Source organism: Microtus ochrogaster, unplaced genomic scaffold (genome assembly GCF_000317375.1).
Source record: "Microtus ochrogaster isolate Prairie Vole_2 unplaced genomic scaffold, MicOch1.0 UNK2, whole genome shotgun sequence".
NCBI classification, from domain to species: domain Eukaryota; kingdom Metazoa; phylum Chordata; class Mammalia; order Rodentia; family Cricetidae; genus Microtus; species Microtus ochrogaster.
Window position 1 is genome coordinate 17,844,866 of NW_004949100.1, and position 15,686 is coordinate 17,860,551.

Here is a 15,686-nt window from a genome sequence, read left to right on the forward strand (position 1 = left end):
GAGCTAAAGGACCAAGCAGTGATTTAAGTAATATAGTTTCTGTGTGATTATTTCAGGTCTAAGCTGGCTGGGCGGCCAGGAATCAACAAGCAACCAGGGACACAGAAAAGACTGAACAACGGATTCCTTAAGATTTCATGGAGTAAAAAAAAAAAAGATTTCATGGAGTAATGAAAATAGATTCATATCTATCACCATGCACAAAACTCAAGTCCAAATGGATTAAAGACTTCAATATAAATCTGACCACATTAGCCGGGTGGTGGTGGCGCACGCCTTTAATCCCAGCACTTGGGAGGCAGAGGCAGGCGGATCTCTGTGAGTTCGAGACCAGCCTGGTCTACAAAGTTAGTGCCAGGACAGGCACCAAAGCTACAGAGAAACCCTGTCTCGAAAAAACAAAAAAAAAAAAAAAAAAAAAAAATATATAAAAATATAAATAAATAAATAAATAAATAGATCTGACCACACTGAACCTGATAGAAGAGAAAGTGGGCAGTAGCCTGCAACGCATGAGCACAGGAGATAACTTCATACATATAACCCCAGTAGCACAGATAATAAGAGCAACAATGACTAAATGGGACCTCCTGAAACTGACATGCTTCTGTAAAGCAAAGAACACAGTCATTAAGACAAAAAGGCAACCTCTACTGAATGAGAGAAGATCTTCACCAACCCCACATCAGACAAAGGTCTGATCTCCAAAATATATAAAGAACTCAAGAAGCTAAACCTTAAAATTCTAAATAGCCCAATTAAAAAATGGGGTACTGAACTAAGCAGAGAATTCTCAAGAGAAGAATTTCAAATGGCCAAAAGATATTTAAGGACATGTTCAACTTCCTTAGTGATCAGGGAAATGCAAATCAAAACAACTCTGAGCCGGGCGGTGGTGGCGCACGCCTTTAATCCCAGCACTCGGGAGGCAGAGGCAGGCGGATCTCTGTGAGTTCGAGACCAGCCTGGTCTACAAGAGCTAGTTCCAGGACAGGCACCAAAGCTACAGAGAAACCCTGTCTCGAAAAACCAAAAAAAAAAAAAAAAAAACCAACTCTGAGATACTATCTTACACCTGTCAGAATAGCTAAAATCAAAAGCATATGCTGGAGAGGATGTGGAGTAAGGGGAACACTTATCCATTGCTGGTAGGAATACAAACTTGTGCAACCACTTTGGAAATCAGTGTGGCAGTTTCTCAGAAAATTGGGAGTCAACATACCTCAGGATCTAGCAATATTACTCTTGGGAATATATGCAAAAGATGCCCAATCATACTACAAAAGCATTTGTTCAACTATGTTCATAGCAGCATTATTTGTAATAGCCAGAACCTGGAAACAACATGCCCCCCAACGGAAGAATGGATAAAGAAAGGGTGGCACATCTATACATTAGAGTATTACTCAGCGGTATAAAAAACAATGTCATCTTAAATTTTGCATGCAAATGGATGGAAGTAGAAAACACTATCCTGAGTGAGATAATCCAGACCCAAAAATATGAATATGGTATGTTCTCGCTCATCAGTGAATTCTAGCCATAAACAAAGGACATTGAGCCTATAGTTCATGATCCCAGAGAAGCTAAGTAATAATGTGAACCCAAAGAAAAACATATATAGATCCTCCCAGAAATTGGAAGCAGACAAGATCGCCAAGCAAAAGTTGGGAGCATGGGGATGAGGGTGGGGTGGAGGGAAGGGGAGAGAGGGAGAGAGAAGGGAGAAGGGGAGGGTTGAGAAGAGCTTGGGGGAGTGGGATGGTTGAGATGGAGGAAGGACAGATATGGGAGCAGGGAAGAAGATATTTTAATTAAGGGAGCCATTTGGGGGTTGGCAAGAGGCTTGGCTCTGGAGGGTTCCCTGGAGTCCACGGGGATGACCCCACCTAGGACCCTGGACAGTGGAAGAGAGGGTACCTTAACTGGCCTTGTCCCATAGACAGACTAATGACTATCTTGAATATCATCATAGAACCTTTGTCCGGCGACAGATGGAGACAGAGACCCACACTGGATCACTGGACTGAGCTCCCAAGGTCCTGTTGAAGAGCGGAAGGAGGGAGAATATGAGCAAGGAGGTCAGGACCACGACGGGTTGGTCCACCCACTGAGACAGTGTGCCTAAGTTAATAGGAGCTTTCACCAACTCCAGCTGGACTGGGAATGAACAAGCATGGGATCAAAACTGGTCCCTCTGAATGTGGTTGACAGTTGGGACAGACTGAGGGGCCAAGGACAATGGCACTGGGATTTGTCTCTACTGCATGTACTAGCTTTTTGGGATCCTATTCTCTTTGGATACATACCTTGCTCAGCTTGAATGTAGTGGGGAGGGCCTTGGACTTCACACAGGGCAGGGTGCCTTGCCCTCTCTTAGGACTGGAGGGCGGTGGAAGGAGGGTGGGGGGAGTGGGAGGGAAGTGGGAGGAGGGGAAGAAGTGGGAATTTTGATTGGTATTTTTTGTTGTTGTTGTTTTTTCGAGACAGGGTTTCTCTGTGGCTTTGGAGCCTGTCCTGGAACTAGCTCTTGTAGACCAGGCTGGTCTCGAACTCACAGAGATCCGCCTGCCTCTGCCTCCCGAGTGCGGAATTAAAGGCGTGCGCCACCACCACCCGGCTAGATTGGTGTTATTTTTAAAGTAATAAAAACAAACAAAAGATTTCATGGAGTAGCTAGGAACAGAGCAGGGAGACAAAAGAGTGTGTCACAGAGAATTCCAAACTTCATGACAGGTGTGTTAACTAACCGGACTACTGACCTACAACAGTGAGCAAAATAGACTTTTGCTTTAAAAAAAAAAAAGATAGTAAGAAATGAACGCCCAGATATAGGATGGAGCGACCTCCTCAGACAAGCAACACAGAGGAAAGCATTTGAGTGTCAAGATCATATGTATAGTTTGGGCCATGTGTAATGTTAAACATGTGTTCCATTGGAGAGACCATAGAAAAAAGGCTCAAAAAGGCTCCGAAACCTCATGTTTTAGAAGGTGAAATGACTAGTTAATTCTGGAGAGCAGAAGTCCATTATAAAGGTACCAACCAGTTCACTTTCTGATAGAAGGGCTTTTCACACCTGGTGAACAGCTGCCTTTCATGTAATGGAGAGAATAGAAAGCAGTCCCTCTGGTATCTTAAGGACAATAATATTATCAGATCAGGGTCCTACCCTATGGTCTCATTAAACTTGGACTACTTTCTTAAAGGTATTAATTCCAATTAAAGCCACATTAGCATACAAATTTGGGGATGACATAAATCACAACCATAACATTCTAAGCTGGGCCTCCAAATTACACCTTTCTACACTGGAAAATACATTCATTCTATCCCCAGACATCAGCTTATTCCAACATTAACTCTCAAACTAAAGTACAGTTTTAACAAAATCCCATTTAAATCGGGAGCTCTGGGGCTAGAGAGATGGCTCAGTGTTTAAGAGCATGTACTGCTCTTCCAGAGAATCAAAGTTCAATTCCCAGCACCCATAGACAGACAGACAGACAGATAATATTACAAAAAAAATGGGAGGTCTACATGAGAATCAAGGTATAATTTATCCCCAGGCAAAAATCCTAACTAGCTATAGACCACAGAAAACAAACAAGCTATATTTATTCAAAATACAATACTGCAGAAGTACAGGACAAGTAATTCTATTCCAAAAGGGAGCAAAAGAAAAGGAGGGAAGAAAAACAGGTTTCAAACAAACCCCAAATCTAGTCAAGCAGATTCCATTAGATCTTAAGCCAACAATGATCCTGTTAGGCGCCATTCTTTACCTTTTAGAACCACTAAGGAAGCTTCCTCACCATGACAGCTAGCTGGGCAGTCCCATCCCTGCTACGGCACTGAGCTGTGGCACTCTGTCCCCCAATCCCCATGGCCCCAAACCAAGGAGAGGCCATGCTCTAGTGAAGCTGAGGGAAAATGCAAATTCAAGGCCAGCTTGGGTTGGGTTACAATTAAATCATGTCTGTTAAAAAGAAAAAAGAGGGATAGAAAAGAAGAAAATGAAGCAGAGAAGTAGGGAGGATGAAAACCAAGAAACCTGCCCTTTGATATGAGGAGAAGCCAACATCAGGCCTATGGTAATTTCCAAATCACTTTCAGATCCTTGGTCCCTTATCCAAAGGAAGACACATATTTATAGCCAGGCAGTTCCACTTCCTGGTGCTTACGAGAACCCCAGCACTCTGGCAGTCTTCCTCCATGTCACCTATGCTCTGTTCCTTACCCATAGCAGTACAACTCTTCTCTGTTCCCAGTGTCTGCTGGGGCGGCTGATTAAACTCACAGTTCACGTCTACACTAATCATTTAAACGTAGGTCAGTTACGCCACATCCAACCACACCAGACACTATCAGCTTATTCTAAAATTTGCAAACATCCAGAGTCATGCATGAGCAGACCAACAGTTAACTGTCAGAGTAACTAAACATGCTTACGCTAGTGTCAGCAACAGGCTGAGGTGTTGGAAGCTGTACCACGTATCTCCAAATATGAGCAGTCTGATCTCCAGAAGCTGAAGAGACAAATGGGGGAAGATTATCTACTGGGCAAAACATGCATAAAATGTGCTCTTTCCTACACTGTGGCCAAACATCAATCATGCTTTTCTAACTTAGTGATCATTTAGCAAAATAAATATACTTTATTTAAATAATGATTTCAGACTGTACAAAGCTATTAAGAACAGAACAATATACAAAATTAGGGTTACAATTACTAAAGAAAATATTTCCTCTTTTACCTAGATAACTTTGATTTCTCTATATTTAGAGAAATATTTAAGAAAATATGTTTTCTTAAATTCTCTATATTTAAGGAGAATAATTATAAAGAGTTTATTTTTAATCTATGTAATAAGTATTCTATTGCATTACATTTGTTACTACAACAGCCTGAGATGTTTCGGGAAAGGGAATGATACCTGCATCCATGCATCATTAGTAGGACTTAACAATATGTTTTACTTATCATGTTACTATTAGCATTACTTATTTGTGTTGCTTTCATATTCCTCTTCTTTCTAGCATAAATTTGTAAGAAAATGCTCTCATCAGGAGTGGAAGACAAAGAACAGCCACCCAGGGCACTGAAGGCCCTCTTAGACTCCTGAGTGGTATTCTCAGCCCTCTTGTAAGTGGTCTGCTTTCCATCTGTCTTCACTGCTGCAAAACTTACCTAAAGAAGTTTCCATGAGCTGATAGTGCATTTGTTATGGCCGAAATCAACTGATTGGCAATTGCCAGTTTCTCTTCAAATCAAAACTATATAAAAACTGCAGTCTAATTTTTTTTCTTAGATGTCACTTGGTTTCGCTTCTCCTTTCTAAGCCTTTGGTTTATATCTAGACATATCCAACTTCCATACTCCTAGTGTCTTTCCTCTCTACCAATCAAACAATAAACCTTCAGTGTCTTCCCCACCTCAACTCCTCACATATTATGTAGTAAGATATGATCATCAAAGACTGGGAAATTATTTAGAGTAAGCTTCCCATCACGTGTGAAAAGTCTTGCTCATTACACATTCAAAGTACTCATGTTGGGCTCCCTCTTAAACCTTCCACTTGCACAGAGCACTGTGTCATCTCAACATGTATACTCTACCCTGGGTCAGCACAATCTGGGCCATTTCTGTAAATAAACTGTCATGTCTCATCACCTCCTACAGAGACACACTTTCATGCTATAAAACAGGACAAAGCAGGGACAGACGTCATACAATCTGTCAAAGACAATATACTTACTAACTGGTCTTTTTCAGAAGCATGACAACCTCTGGCCCACCAAAGCTAACACATACTCTCCAAGATTATAGCCTGTACCCCAAAACATATGACTCCACAGTGGCCTGACAATTTTGTAGAAATAATCCTCAGTTCAAAAGGCTACCTTCGGGCTGGAGAGCTGGCTCAGTGGTTAAGAGCACTGACTGCTCTTCCAGAGTTCCTGAGTTCAATTCCCAGCAACCACATGGTGGTTCACAGCCATCTATGAGATCTGGTGCCCCCTTCGGGCATGCGGGCACACATGGAAGGAATGTTGTACACATAAATAAATAAATCTTTTTTTTAAAAAAAAGGCTACCTTCTAAAAGCAGTAAATCAAGCTATGTTTTTAAAGCCAGTCTAAAATATAACATATACAAACTACTGCAGCTTAGGTAAATTACCTAGAAAGGAATGGAAATAGTTTATAAAATGTCTACTAAAGATTGTCTAACTTTCATAAGTGCTATGGATAATTCTGATAGTACTAACAAAAAAATACAAAATTTACAGGTGTTTTAAGATTACTAATAATTTCATTCAAGAAAGAAGAAACAAACATACCAGTAAGAGCCAACTGCTCTGAGGGATGAAATTTTATAGAATTTACTGCAAAACAAAATATTAAAAAAAACAGGCTTAAGATAACAAACCATGTCATCAATATTTATTAGCTATTGTATTACAAGTTAGTTATAAATTTTAAAAAACTCTGACAGTTTGAGAATTTGCCAAATTTCAAAAAATTATCCATTAGTACAATTTTGTTAGCTATGCCTTTAAAATTATGTTTTACTAAGAAGCTACATAAAAAAGAGAGAATTCTATTTACTTTCAATACTGAAATAAATAATATAAAAGAGCTGGTGAAAAATGTTATTTTCTTATAAGTAATAAATGTTATAATGCTAAAAATAAGCAAATTTATTTTAAAAATAAACCAGGGGTAAATGGGCTGGAAAGACGACTTAGTGGTTAAGAATTCTTACTGTTCTTATAGAAAATTCAGGCTAGGCTCCCAGCATCAACATGGCTGCTTACAACCTGTTAAAACTCTAGTTCCAATAGATCCAACACCCTCTTCTGACCTCTCAGCACCAGGCACACGTATGGTGCGTATAAATTTTCAGGCAAAAATAATACACATAAAATAAAAATATATACATCTTTCTTTTAAAAGCATGGAGACTATACCACATGTTCTATAAAATTTTATCATATTTTTGAGTTCCTAGTACTATATCTGGGGCACTGTATTTATAAACTAAGAAAGAACAGCCTAATAAGAAAGGGACAAAAGAGACAAGCAGCAGCAGGAACAGCTTGCTATTGTATGACAATGTTAATACTGTAAAGGGAGAAGGTGCTAAAAAAAGAGAGGAGGTGGGGGAGAGGCTAAGATTCAGAGGCCTAGCCTTAGAGGAGACCACCAAGATGGTCAGGAAGGTGCTGAGTTAAATAAAGATTAATTCATGGGTGTGCTTAGCACAAGCTAAAGGTGAGGTTGAGCCTATAAATGTGAGCCTAAGCCGAACTCCAACATAAGCAGAGATGGTCTCAAAAGACACACACTGTGTCCCTCTCTTTGGCTACCAGACTGTCACCTTTTCTCCACTGGGAGAATTATTGTGTTTTAACAACATGCAGGAGTCCATCTGAAGCTGACCTCCAAAATCAAAAGAGGCTTCCACTCTATGTAAAAGACCAAAGGAATGGCTCCAGGGACTAAAAATCTCAGGACTGAAATGAGTGGGAATATTACATATCAAAAAAAAGAAGACTCTTTCAAAACTGAGGATCTTTAAACCCTGTTTTCTTCAGGTTAAACTTAGCACCAACAAAAAAAAGCGGGAGGGAGGAGGGAGGGAGGGAGGGAGGGAGGGAGGAAGGAAGGAAAAGAAGTTTCTGTAAGAGAATGGAGGCAACAGGAGCCCAAGTCCCTTCCCTAAACTCACATTATGTTCTAGCCTCTGTCCTGTTGATTTCTATGAACTGTTAGGATGGTCACAGGCACAGCAGAGAAGAAATCACACACTCCTGACCTAAGTGCCCAATAACAAGACTATCTATCAATGCTAAGGGAACAGGGGAGCTAGCAAAGGAGGGGAATGAACTGGTAGGCAGCCCTGCACAGAGACTGGATGAAGACATTCTAGGTGGAAGAAATTTACAAATGTTTGGAAGAAAAATGTAAAAATGAAATTTGATCAAAACATTATTAACACCCAGGATTCACTGAAGAGGCAGGAGAGAGCTACTGTAGAATAGAAACTGCAGGTCCAAACACAGGCTGTGGGAGCAGCCTTTACTTTGCCTGACCAAACTATTAAGCATTAACAAATAATTATAAAGTTACACAATGAAGACTAACACATAGCACAGCTGTCTTTTCCCTGTATTACTCATACAAGGTAAAGCTTATCTACTCTGACTGCATCACACTGTCCCCCACCCACCAAAATATTAAAATTTTATATCAAGTATAAAACTTTCTACCAATATAAACAGTACTATGAAGAAAACTAAAAAGACACCAAAGAAACCCAGCTTCTGATACTGTGCCCCTTTAGGTAAATGCTTACCTGAGCCCATATGGCCGGCATATTTGACAAGACATCTGCCCGTCTCTATGCTCCACAGCAAAGCCGTGTGATCTAAAAAGACAAAGATGTCAGAACTTAGCCATCACTAATTTTACAGTCTCTTAAAAAATACAATAATATTCTAAAAATGTTGTCATATAGCCCTAATAGGTATTTTTAATTTAGTTTTATTTTATGTGTATGGACATTTTTGCCTGCGTGTATGTCCATGTACCCTTGAAGGATAGGTGAGGGTTCTGGATCCACTGGGACTAGAGTTAAGAACAGCTGGGAGGCACCATGTGGGTGTTGAAAATCAGAACTCAAACTGGGGTCTCTGGAAGAACAGCCAGTGTTCTTACCCGAGTCATCTCTCCAGTCCCCCGAACAGTTCTTGCAACTTTGATTCTACTACTTTGTACAATTCAATTATCCTAAAGTGTTGTGACTTGTCTGAAGCCACGGAACTGGAAAGGACAACTGGACTTGACATCCTAGTGGACTATGACACTGAGGCCATCACGTGTGAAACTGGCATGCAGACGTCATCACAGGTCTATCATCTTCTCCTAAAGACAGAGCCTTCCAGAACACCTGTGATTCTCAAAGTCAATTCGCCTCCAATTCAGTCAAATTATATGAAATGATGGCTGTCCCTTTGGACCTTTTCTTCTCATAAGCATTAAGGGGGGGGGAGAATTAAAGAAAATTCTAAAATGAAATAGTAGTCAATTATCCGAAGGAAATTTCAGAATCATTAGAAGTCACTCTTCCTTTTTTAATAATACTTTCAAGTCATCTAAGATATTTTAGTATGACTACAACTACAAACAGGCAAAGACACTCTCAACACTCTAACTAGGTTTCCTGTGTCTTTTACTTTTAAAAATAAGAATCCAGGCCAGGTGGTGGTGATGGACTCCATTAATCCCAGGACTTGGGCAGCAGAAGCAGGCAAATCTATGTGAGTTCAAAGCCATCCTGGTCTTTAGAGCAAGTTCCACAGAGCTACATAGTGAAACCCTTTCTCAAAATGCAAAACAAAAAAAAAGAGAGAGAATCTAATGAGAAAGGAACTTCTCATAAGCTAAGTCATTTTCAACAACCAATTATCATTTATATCTGAAGAGATAGTGTATTAGACCAATCTGAACTTTCATGAATTATCCTGTTAGTGGTGAAACCTACCCTGTGACCCCCGAAGAACATCCTCCCCTGAAGAGCAGGGGACAACTCCTGTGACAACTCAACAGTGTAGAGAATATGCATTTTTCAGCTGCTAGCAGAAACTTCCCCTTGACTGCTAGAAGAAAAATGACAAACCTGTCCCCAAATCAGAAGCACATCTGGCTTGAACAAAAACAAAGCCAATCAAAAAAATATCTAATGTTTAAAAACTATCTCACCTATGCTGTGTCGACCATTCAGATAAGACACTCTCACTTAACTAGTTGGAGCCAAGTCTCTCCTTCCTTAAAAACATTAGCCCAGCCTTAGCCGTGACATTCACCCACGGGACTACTGCAAAGGAAGACTACAGGTCTCAGAAGTGGGTGCTCCCATGCCAAGGCAAAGGGTTTTCCTTTTCTTTTCCCTTCTTTCCTCTTAATTTCATTTTTGTTTGAGAGACAATGTGACACGGCTTTATATCACACAGTCCATGCTGGCCTGGAACTTGAGGTCCTCCTACCTCTACCTTGAGTGCTGGGACTTTAGCATATACCACCAAACCTGGATCCAAAGCTTCGGTTTCAATAACTCTTCCAGGAACTATTCTGCCACTGCTAACTGTAAGTCACTTCCATGAGCTTTCAATCAAAGCCATATCTTATAAGCCAGCTGCCAACAGTGTCTGGCTCACCAGCAGACGCTGTCCCAAGAACCACAGGCTGTGTCCTTGCAACACTGACATCCCAGATGCCATCCCTGTGGCCAATATACTCCTTCACAAGCTGGCAGATGGCCCTTGATGTGGTAGTCTTAAAGCTGGAGACAATCTAAATTAAGAAGAAAAGAAGCACTTTTAAACACTGAATTTAATTTCTCTAAGCTAAAAAAAGGCAAAATAGCAAAAAGATGTCTTGAAAGATGTGTAAGTAATTTAAGAGAATATTGTAACCACTAATGGAATATAATACAAGCATGAGCAGAAGGAGCTGCCGCACACAATACAGCTGTTTTCACTGCGCTCATTATCAGAGGTTGCAGAAAATGCTCCCACTCCACTAGTAGATTCTTATCTAGATAATGTCTCACTGCGAAGAAGGCACAGAAGAAGGTGGGCCTTGCAAGCCACTCTTCCCCAAACCTCAATCACCAAACAAAACTCTCCATCTTTAAAACACACATATACACACAAAGAGAGAGATAGACAGACAGACAGTTCCCAGACAGAGACAGAGAAACAGGGACCAGAGAGACAGAGAGAGAAACAGAAACGAAAAAGTTGAGAAAAACATACCCCAAACTACTAACATTAAAGCATGTGTTTACAGAAGAACTTCCATTTTTTTTTCCTGAATTTGATCAGTTTACACCAACCACATATCAAAACAAAAAAGCCCAGGCTGTAAGAGGAATCAAATGACCACACTTGTAGCAGATGAGGAGGTTTGTTAAAAATTGTTTATTGAGCACTTGCTGGAAGCCACGTGCCATGCTAGATGGAGACAGAGCTGGGAGATACAAAGGCCTTTAAGAAGCTCATATTCTAATGGGAAACAGACATGAAATGATACAGATGAGAAACACACAGTAAGGTACTGGTCCATATAATGACACACACAACAATTCTCATTTCCCTTGTAATGAAGACTATAAAGTGAGGAAGAAATAAATGCAAAGATTTCTTTAAACTTTGGTCATGAAGCTGCACTGAGATAAATGAAAACATTCCAACTTTTAAGTAAATCTGGAAAAATATAAATAAAAAAATCTATAAATCAAGCAAAAAAATGAAAACAAAATGAATGGATTCATACAGCTTGCTTTTAACAATGATTCCGCAAAGCCTAGGACATGTATATAAATTTACTCTTACATATACATATGCAGTTATAATTTGTTACATTAATTAGGAATGTGCTTTCAAATTATCCCCGACACAGTAAAAACAAAAACAAAATGCTTAGTTAAGAGACTGAAATTTTATAAATAATATAAGTCAATTCTACTTAACTTGGTTTAAATTTTACAGAAAATAGAAAATGACTAGTTCAAATCTGAAATCCATTATTGTCATCTTATCATTCTAAAAGCTAGTCTCCCTCTTATAATCAGCAAAAGTATCCCTCTACATTATATGTAAGCTTGTACTTACAGAAAGTACCACCGAGATGCCAAATAGCATTACATTTTAGGGGGAGAGAAGTTACAGACCATACAAAATTTGCCACCATCCTTAAGTTGTGGTTCATCTTCCAAATCTCTCAACATTTCTAATATAAAGAATACTATTATGAGGAACTACTGAGCCACATTTCTTACCTACCCATTCACAAGGTAGAATGGAAGAGGCACTACCATGGGAATACAATAATAAGCTTCTCATGAGCCGGGCGTTGGTGGCGCACGCCTTTAATCCCAGCACTCGGGAGGCAGAGGCAGGCGGATCTCTGTGAGTTCGAGACCAGCCTGGTCTACAGAGCTAGTTCCAGGACAGGCTCCAAAACCACAGAGAAACCCTGTCTCGAAAAACCAAAAAAAAAAAAAAAATAAGCTTCTCATGAACACCGTGGCATACCATCTCACATGCCACTTCCATAGTGCTCACTATGCTTCAAAAACAAAACCAAACACTGACTTCAGCCAGGCATGGTGGTGCATGCCTTTAATTCCAACACTCAGGAAACAGAGACAGGAGAATCTCTATTAGTTCTATGCCAGCCTTGTCCATATAGTGAGTTCCAGGACAGCCAGGCCAACATAGAGAGACCCTGCCTCTATTTTTTTTAAAAAAACAAAAAACCTGACTTGGCCAAGATTATAAAGAACTTCAACTGAATGAACAACAGCAGATTAATAAAATAATGACACAATGTTTTCCCCATCATCTTAAATCATTTTAACTATAATACAACCTAAAGTATGTTAAGAACAAATTAGAAAGACCCTTTCTACTACAAAAAAAAAAAAACTTTCTAAAGAATATTTGCAAACAGCTCCATGGGTTTCAGGTAGACTGTCTTGCCCTGACCCCACCCCATAAGCAGCAGCAATCGGTCATGAGCAGCCCAGGGAAGGAATAAAAACCTCTCCAGGTTTACTTCATACACCTCTGCACTCCCACTGTCTCACCAAACATGCTACTTGCCTTTCATGGCTCTGAGTCACAAGGAGGGCAAGTAATGAATCTAGACTGTAGCATGTTCTTGTTGCATTCGTGCTTAGCTTTAATACCAAGAATCCATGCTGTGGTACAAATCAGAATATATCGTTACCAAAGTATTTCTTCAATGTTCAGATGTCTTCTGTTTCATTATTTTTAAGATGAGTACATACAGTGTACAAACTGCTGTAAAGTCCATTAGGAATAAGCTTCTGACATATTCTAATCCTAAAATGACTGTTGTTAAATAGTTCTAGTATATTTTGTAAGCAAAATACTATTGTGCATGCCCTTACCTTTGTCCAAACCTTGTTTTTATTGCTCATGATAAAAAACTGCTATATATATATCTTCCTCTACTTCAGAAATAACCAGAAAGTTTTGAATCCTAAGACCACACATTGTATACACAGAATTGTAAGCATCAGAATAATCTATTTAATTCAAGAAAATGTAACAAGAAGTGAAGAACATAATTTTATACTTCATTTTGAAGAAAGACAAGTTAATTACAAATTTCAAAACTAGGGTGAACTAGACATTACAACAAACAAAAATCCAATAAAACAGCAATTTACATTCCAGATGTTATCTAAGTACACAGTAGACTATATCAACAATACTCATGTTCTCTTCTAAATAATAATTACCAAGAATTTTTAAATAAGGAGAGAAGGCAGAAAGGCTAGACTTCCCCTCTTAGTGACAATTAACCACACTGTTCCTGCCAAATAAACGGCTGTAAGCCCAAGACAATGGATTATAAAAATAAAAGCTGGTGATATTTATGGAAATTGTAGTACAAATTTCAATTTTTATCCTCACATTTAACCCAAGAAGCATTCACCAAAGTTAGGGAATTAATTTACCTTTTACATACTCAAAATACTCCAAACTAGAGATGTATAATGAATAATATACAATAACTTTCCAAACAATTAAATCCTTGCACTTCAAGTCAGTATGAGGCACTTTACTAGAAAAACTCATGACTGCCCGTAGATGGCTCAGAAGCACATGCTCACCTCCTTCTTATACTTAGAAAATTGAAAAATAATGAAAATGTAACTTTAGCCCAAATAGAATTTCACTCCATAAAGTTATCTATAACCTATCTCTCTGAATCCATATACTTTTTAACAAGCCAATTAACAATAAAAAATATATTGTTTTTCTAAAGACAAAAAATTACTAATGTACAATATATTGATCTCACTGAAGTTAGTATCTAAGCATCTATATACTTACTACAGCCAGTTAGCAATGGTTGCGTCTAGAAGCCAGACATTTTTCTATTACACATTTCTAACTGGAAAATATGCAAGTTAAAATACACATCTGCACACCGTAAGCACCACATGACTGGCTCGAGAGCCAGTGCCTTGCATACCTTGCTGGTGGAAGCTTTGTAGGTGGTCTTTAGCTTCTGAGAAAGCTGACTGGTACTGTGACTGGCTGTGGAGACAGAGAACTGACAATCAAATACCCTTAAACTCAAGAACCGCAGCATTACAAAGTGCAGCTATGCTGGAGAAAGGGAAACTCAGATCTGTGACCCCATCAAGTCACAGACAACAGAAGAGCTGGAAGAGGGACCCAAACTCTGTTATCTGACCTGCATCTGAATTATGCATTCCAAGTCTGGCTGACAGCAGACAGCAAAGGAGTCAGTGTCCTCCATTAGATCCCAGTTCCCTTGATAAGTTTTATATATATATATATAATATAATACACAAACACACAATACTTTACAAGCATTTATTTTACCTTTTGTTTTGAGCTGGCCCTTACTCAATTCTGCCCCATCAATGGCTTGTCCTTCACCAGCTAAGCGTTCATTAAGAGTATCAATTTCTCTGCGCACTGGAAATAAAAACATTCCTTTTAAAAAATGTAAAATTTGGTCTTATGTTCAAATGTATTCATCACTTCTAAAACTTACATACATGATAATGTTGTAAGTTAGGACTATCAAAAAAATAAGACGTGAAAAATATTCTAAAAAGCAAGGTGATAATTTATAGTGTCCAATACTCAAGCCATCATACCAGGTATCATTCCAAGAACAAAAGTCAGTGCTGGGAATGAAGCTCAATTGGTAGAGCGCTCACCCAGCATGCATGAGACCTGGATTTCATCCTTGCACCATATTTACAAGATATGGATGCCTAGAATCTCAGCATTTAAAAGGTGGAGACAAGAGAATCAGAAGCTCAGAGTCATTCTCAATTACATTTCAAGTTCAAGACCATTCTGGACTGTATGAAATCCAATCTTTAAAAATAAATAAATGAAAGCTCACTCTTGTGACCCTGTGACAATGTAACTATCAGGATCTCAAGCAGAACCCTGCATGTACAAATTCTTATTCCAGCATAGTTTCCTTTTTGGGATTTCATGCACTTAAAAACATTCTGGTACTGCCTAAAATTCAGTGAAATAATTACAGTTTACTTGTAGATACTGAAACTGAGGAAAAAATATAGTAAAAATATGCAACTACTGGTATATGACACAGGAAAATCTCCACATGAGGATTATGTATAACAGATTTTAAAATTCCAGAATGAATAATTAGTAGGAAATGCAGGATTGGGACCATTACAAGGAAAACAATCATTGAAGACACAGGGAACTAGGATTCCCTTTACTATCAAAAGGACCTTGAAAACGGCCTCAGGCATCCACACTGTGAAACTGAAAGAGACTCACCAGGGGAAGTAACAGAATACTAACCTGGTACAGCTGGAACCTGACTTACACACAGGTTCACCCAACTCTAGGCCCTACCTGCCTGCCAGAATACCATGAAGCTTCCTGGAACTGTAGGGTACTTGTCTGACCAAAGTTTAAAACAAGTCAAGATCACAAATAGGCTGAGGACAAAAGGCTCTACACAGCACCCATGCTAAGAAACTGGGACTTAGCCGGGCGGTGGTGGCGCACACCTTTAATCCCAGCACTTGGGAGGCAGAGGCAGGCGGATCTCTGTGAGTT

General features: G+C 39.3%; 1 protein-coding gene across 5 annotated transcripts in view; it reads right to left on the reverse strand.

Moving 5' to 3' along the window:
• Positions 1 to 15,686, reverse strand: part of Wdr37 (WD repeat domain 37) — a 70,769-nt gene that overhangs the window by 29,548 nt on the left and 25,535 nt on the right. For all 5 annotated transcript variants that reach the window (XM_026788374.1, XM_013353130.2, XM_005365402.3 and 2 more), the window contains 6 exons: positions 14,457 to 14,552; positions 14,080 to 14,144; positions 10,224 to 10,359; positions 8,363 to 8,434; positions 6,345 to 6,389; positions 4,453 to 4,529 (listed from right to left, as the gene is read on the reverse strand). In XM_026788374.1, the coding sequence (XP_026644175.1) occupies positions 4,453 to 4,529; positions 6,345 to 6,389; positions 8,363 to 8,434; positions 10,224 to 10,359; positions 14,080 to 14,144; positions 14,457 to 14,552 (491 nt within the window). The remainder of the gene's footprint in view (positions 1 to 4,452; positions 4,530 to 6,344; positions 6,390 to 8,362; positions 8,435 to 10,223; positions 10,360 to 14,079; positions 14,145 to 14,456; positions 14,553 to 15,686) is intronic.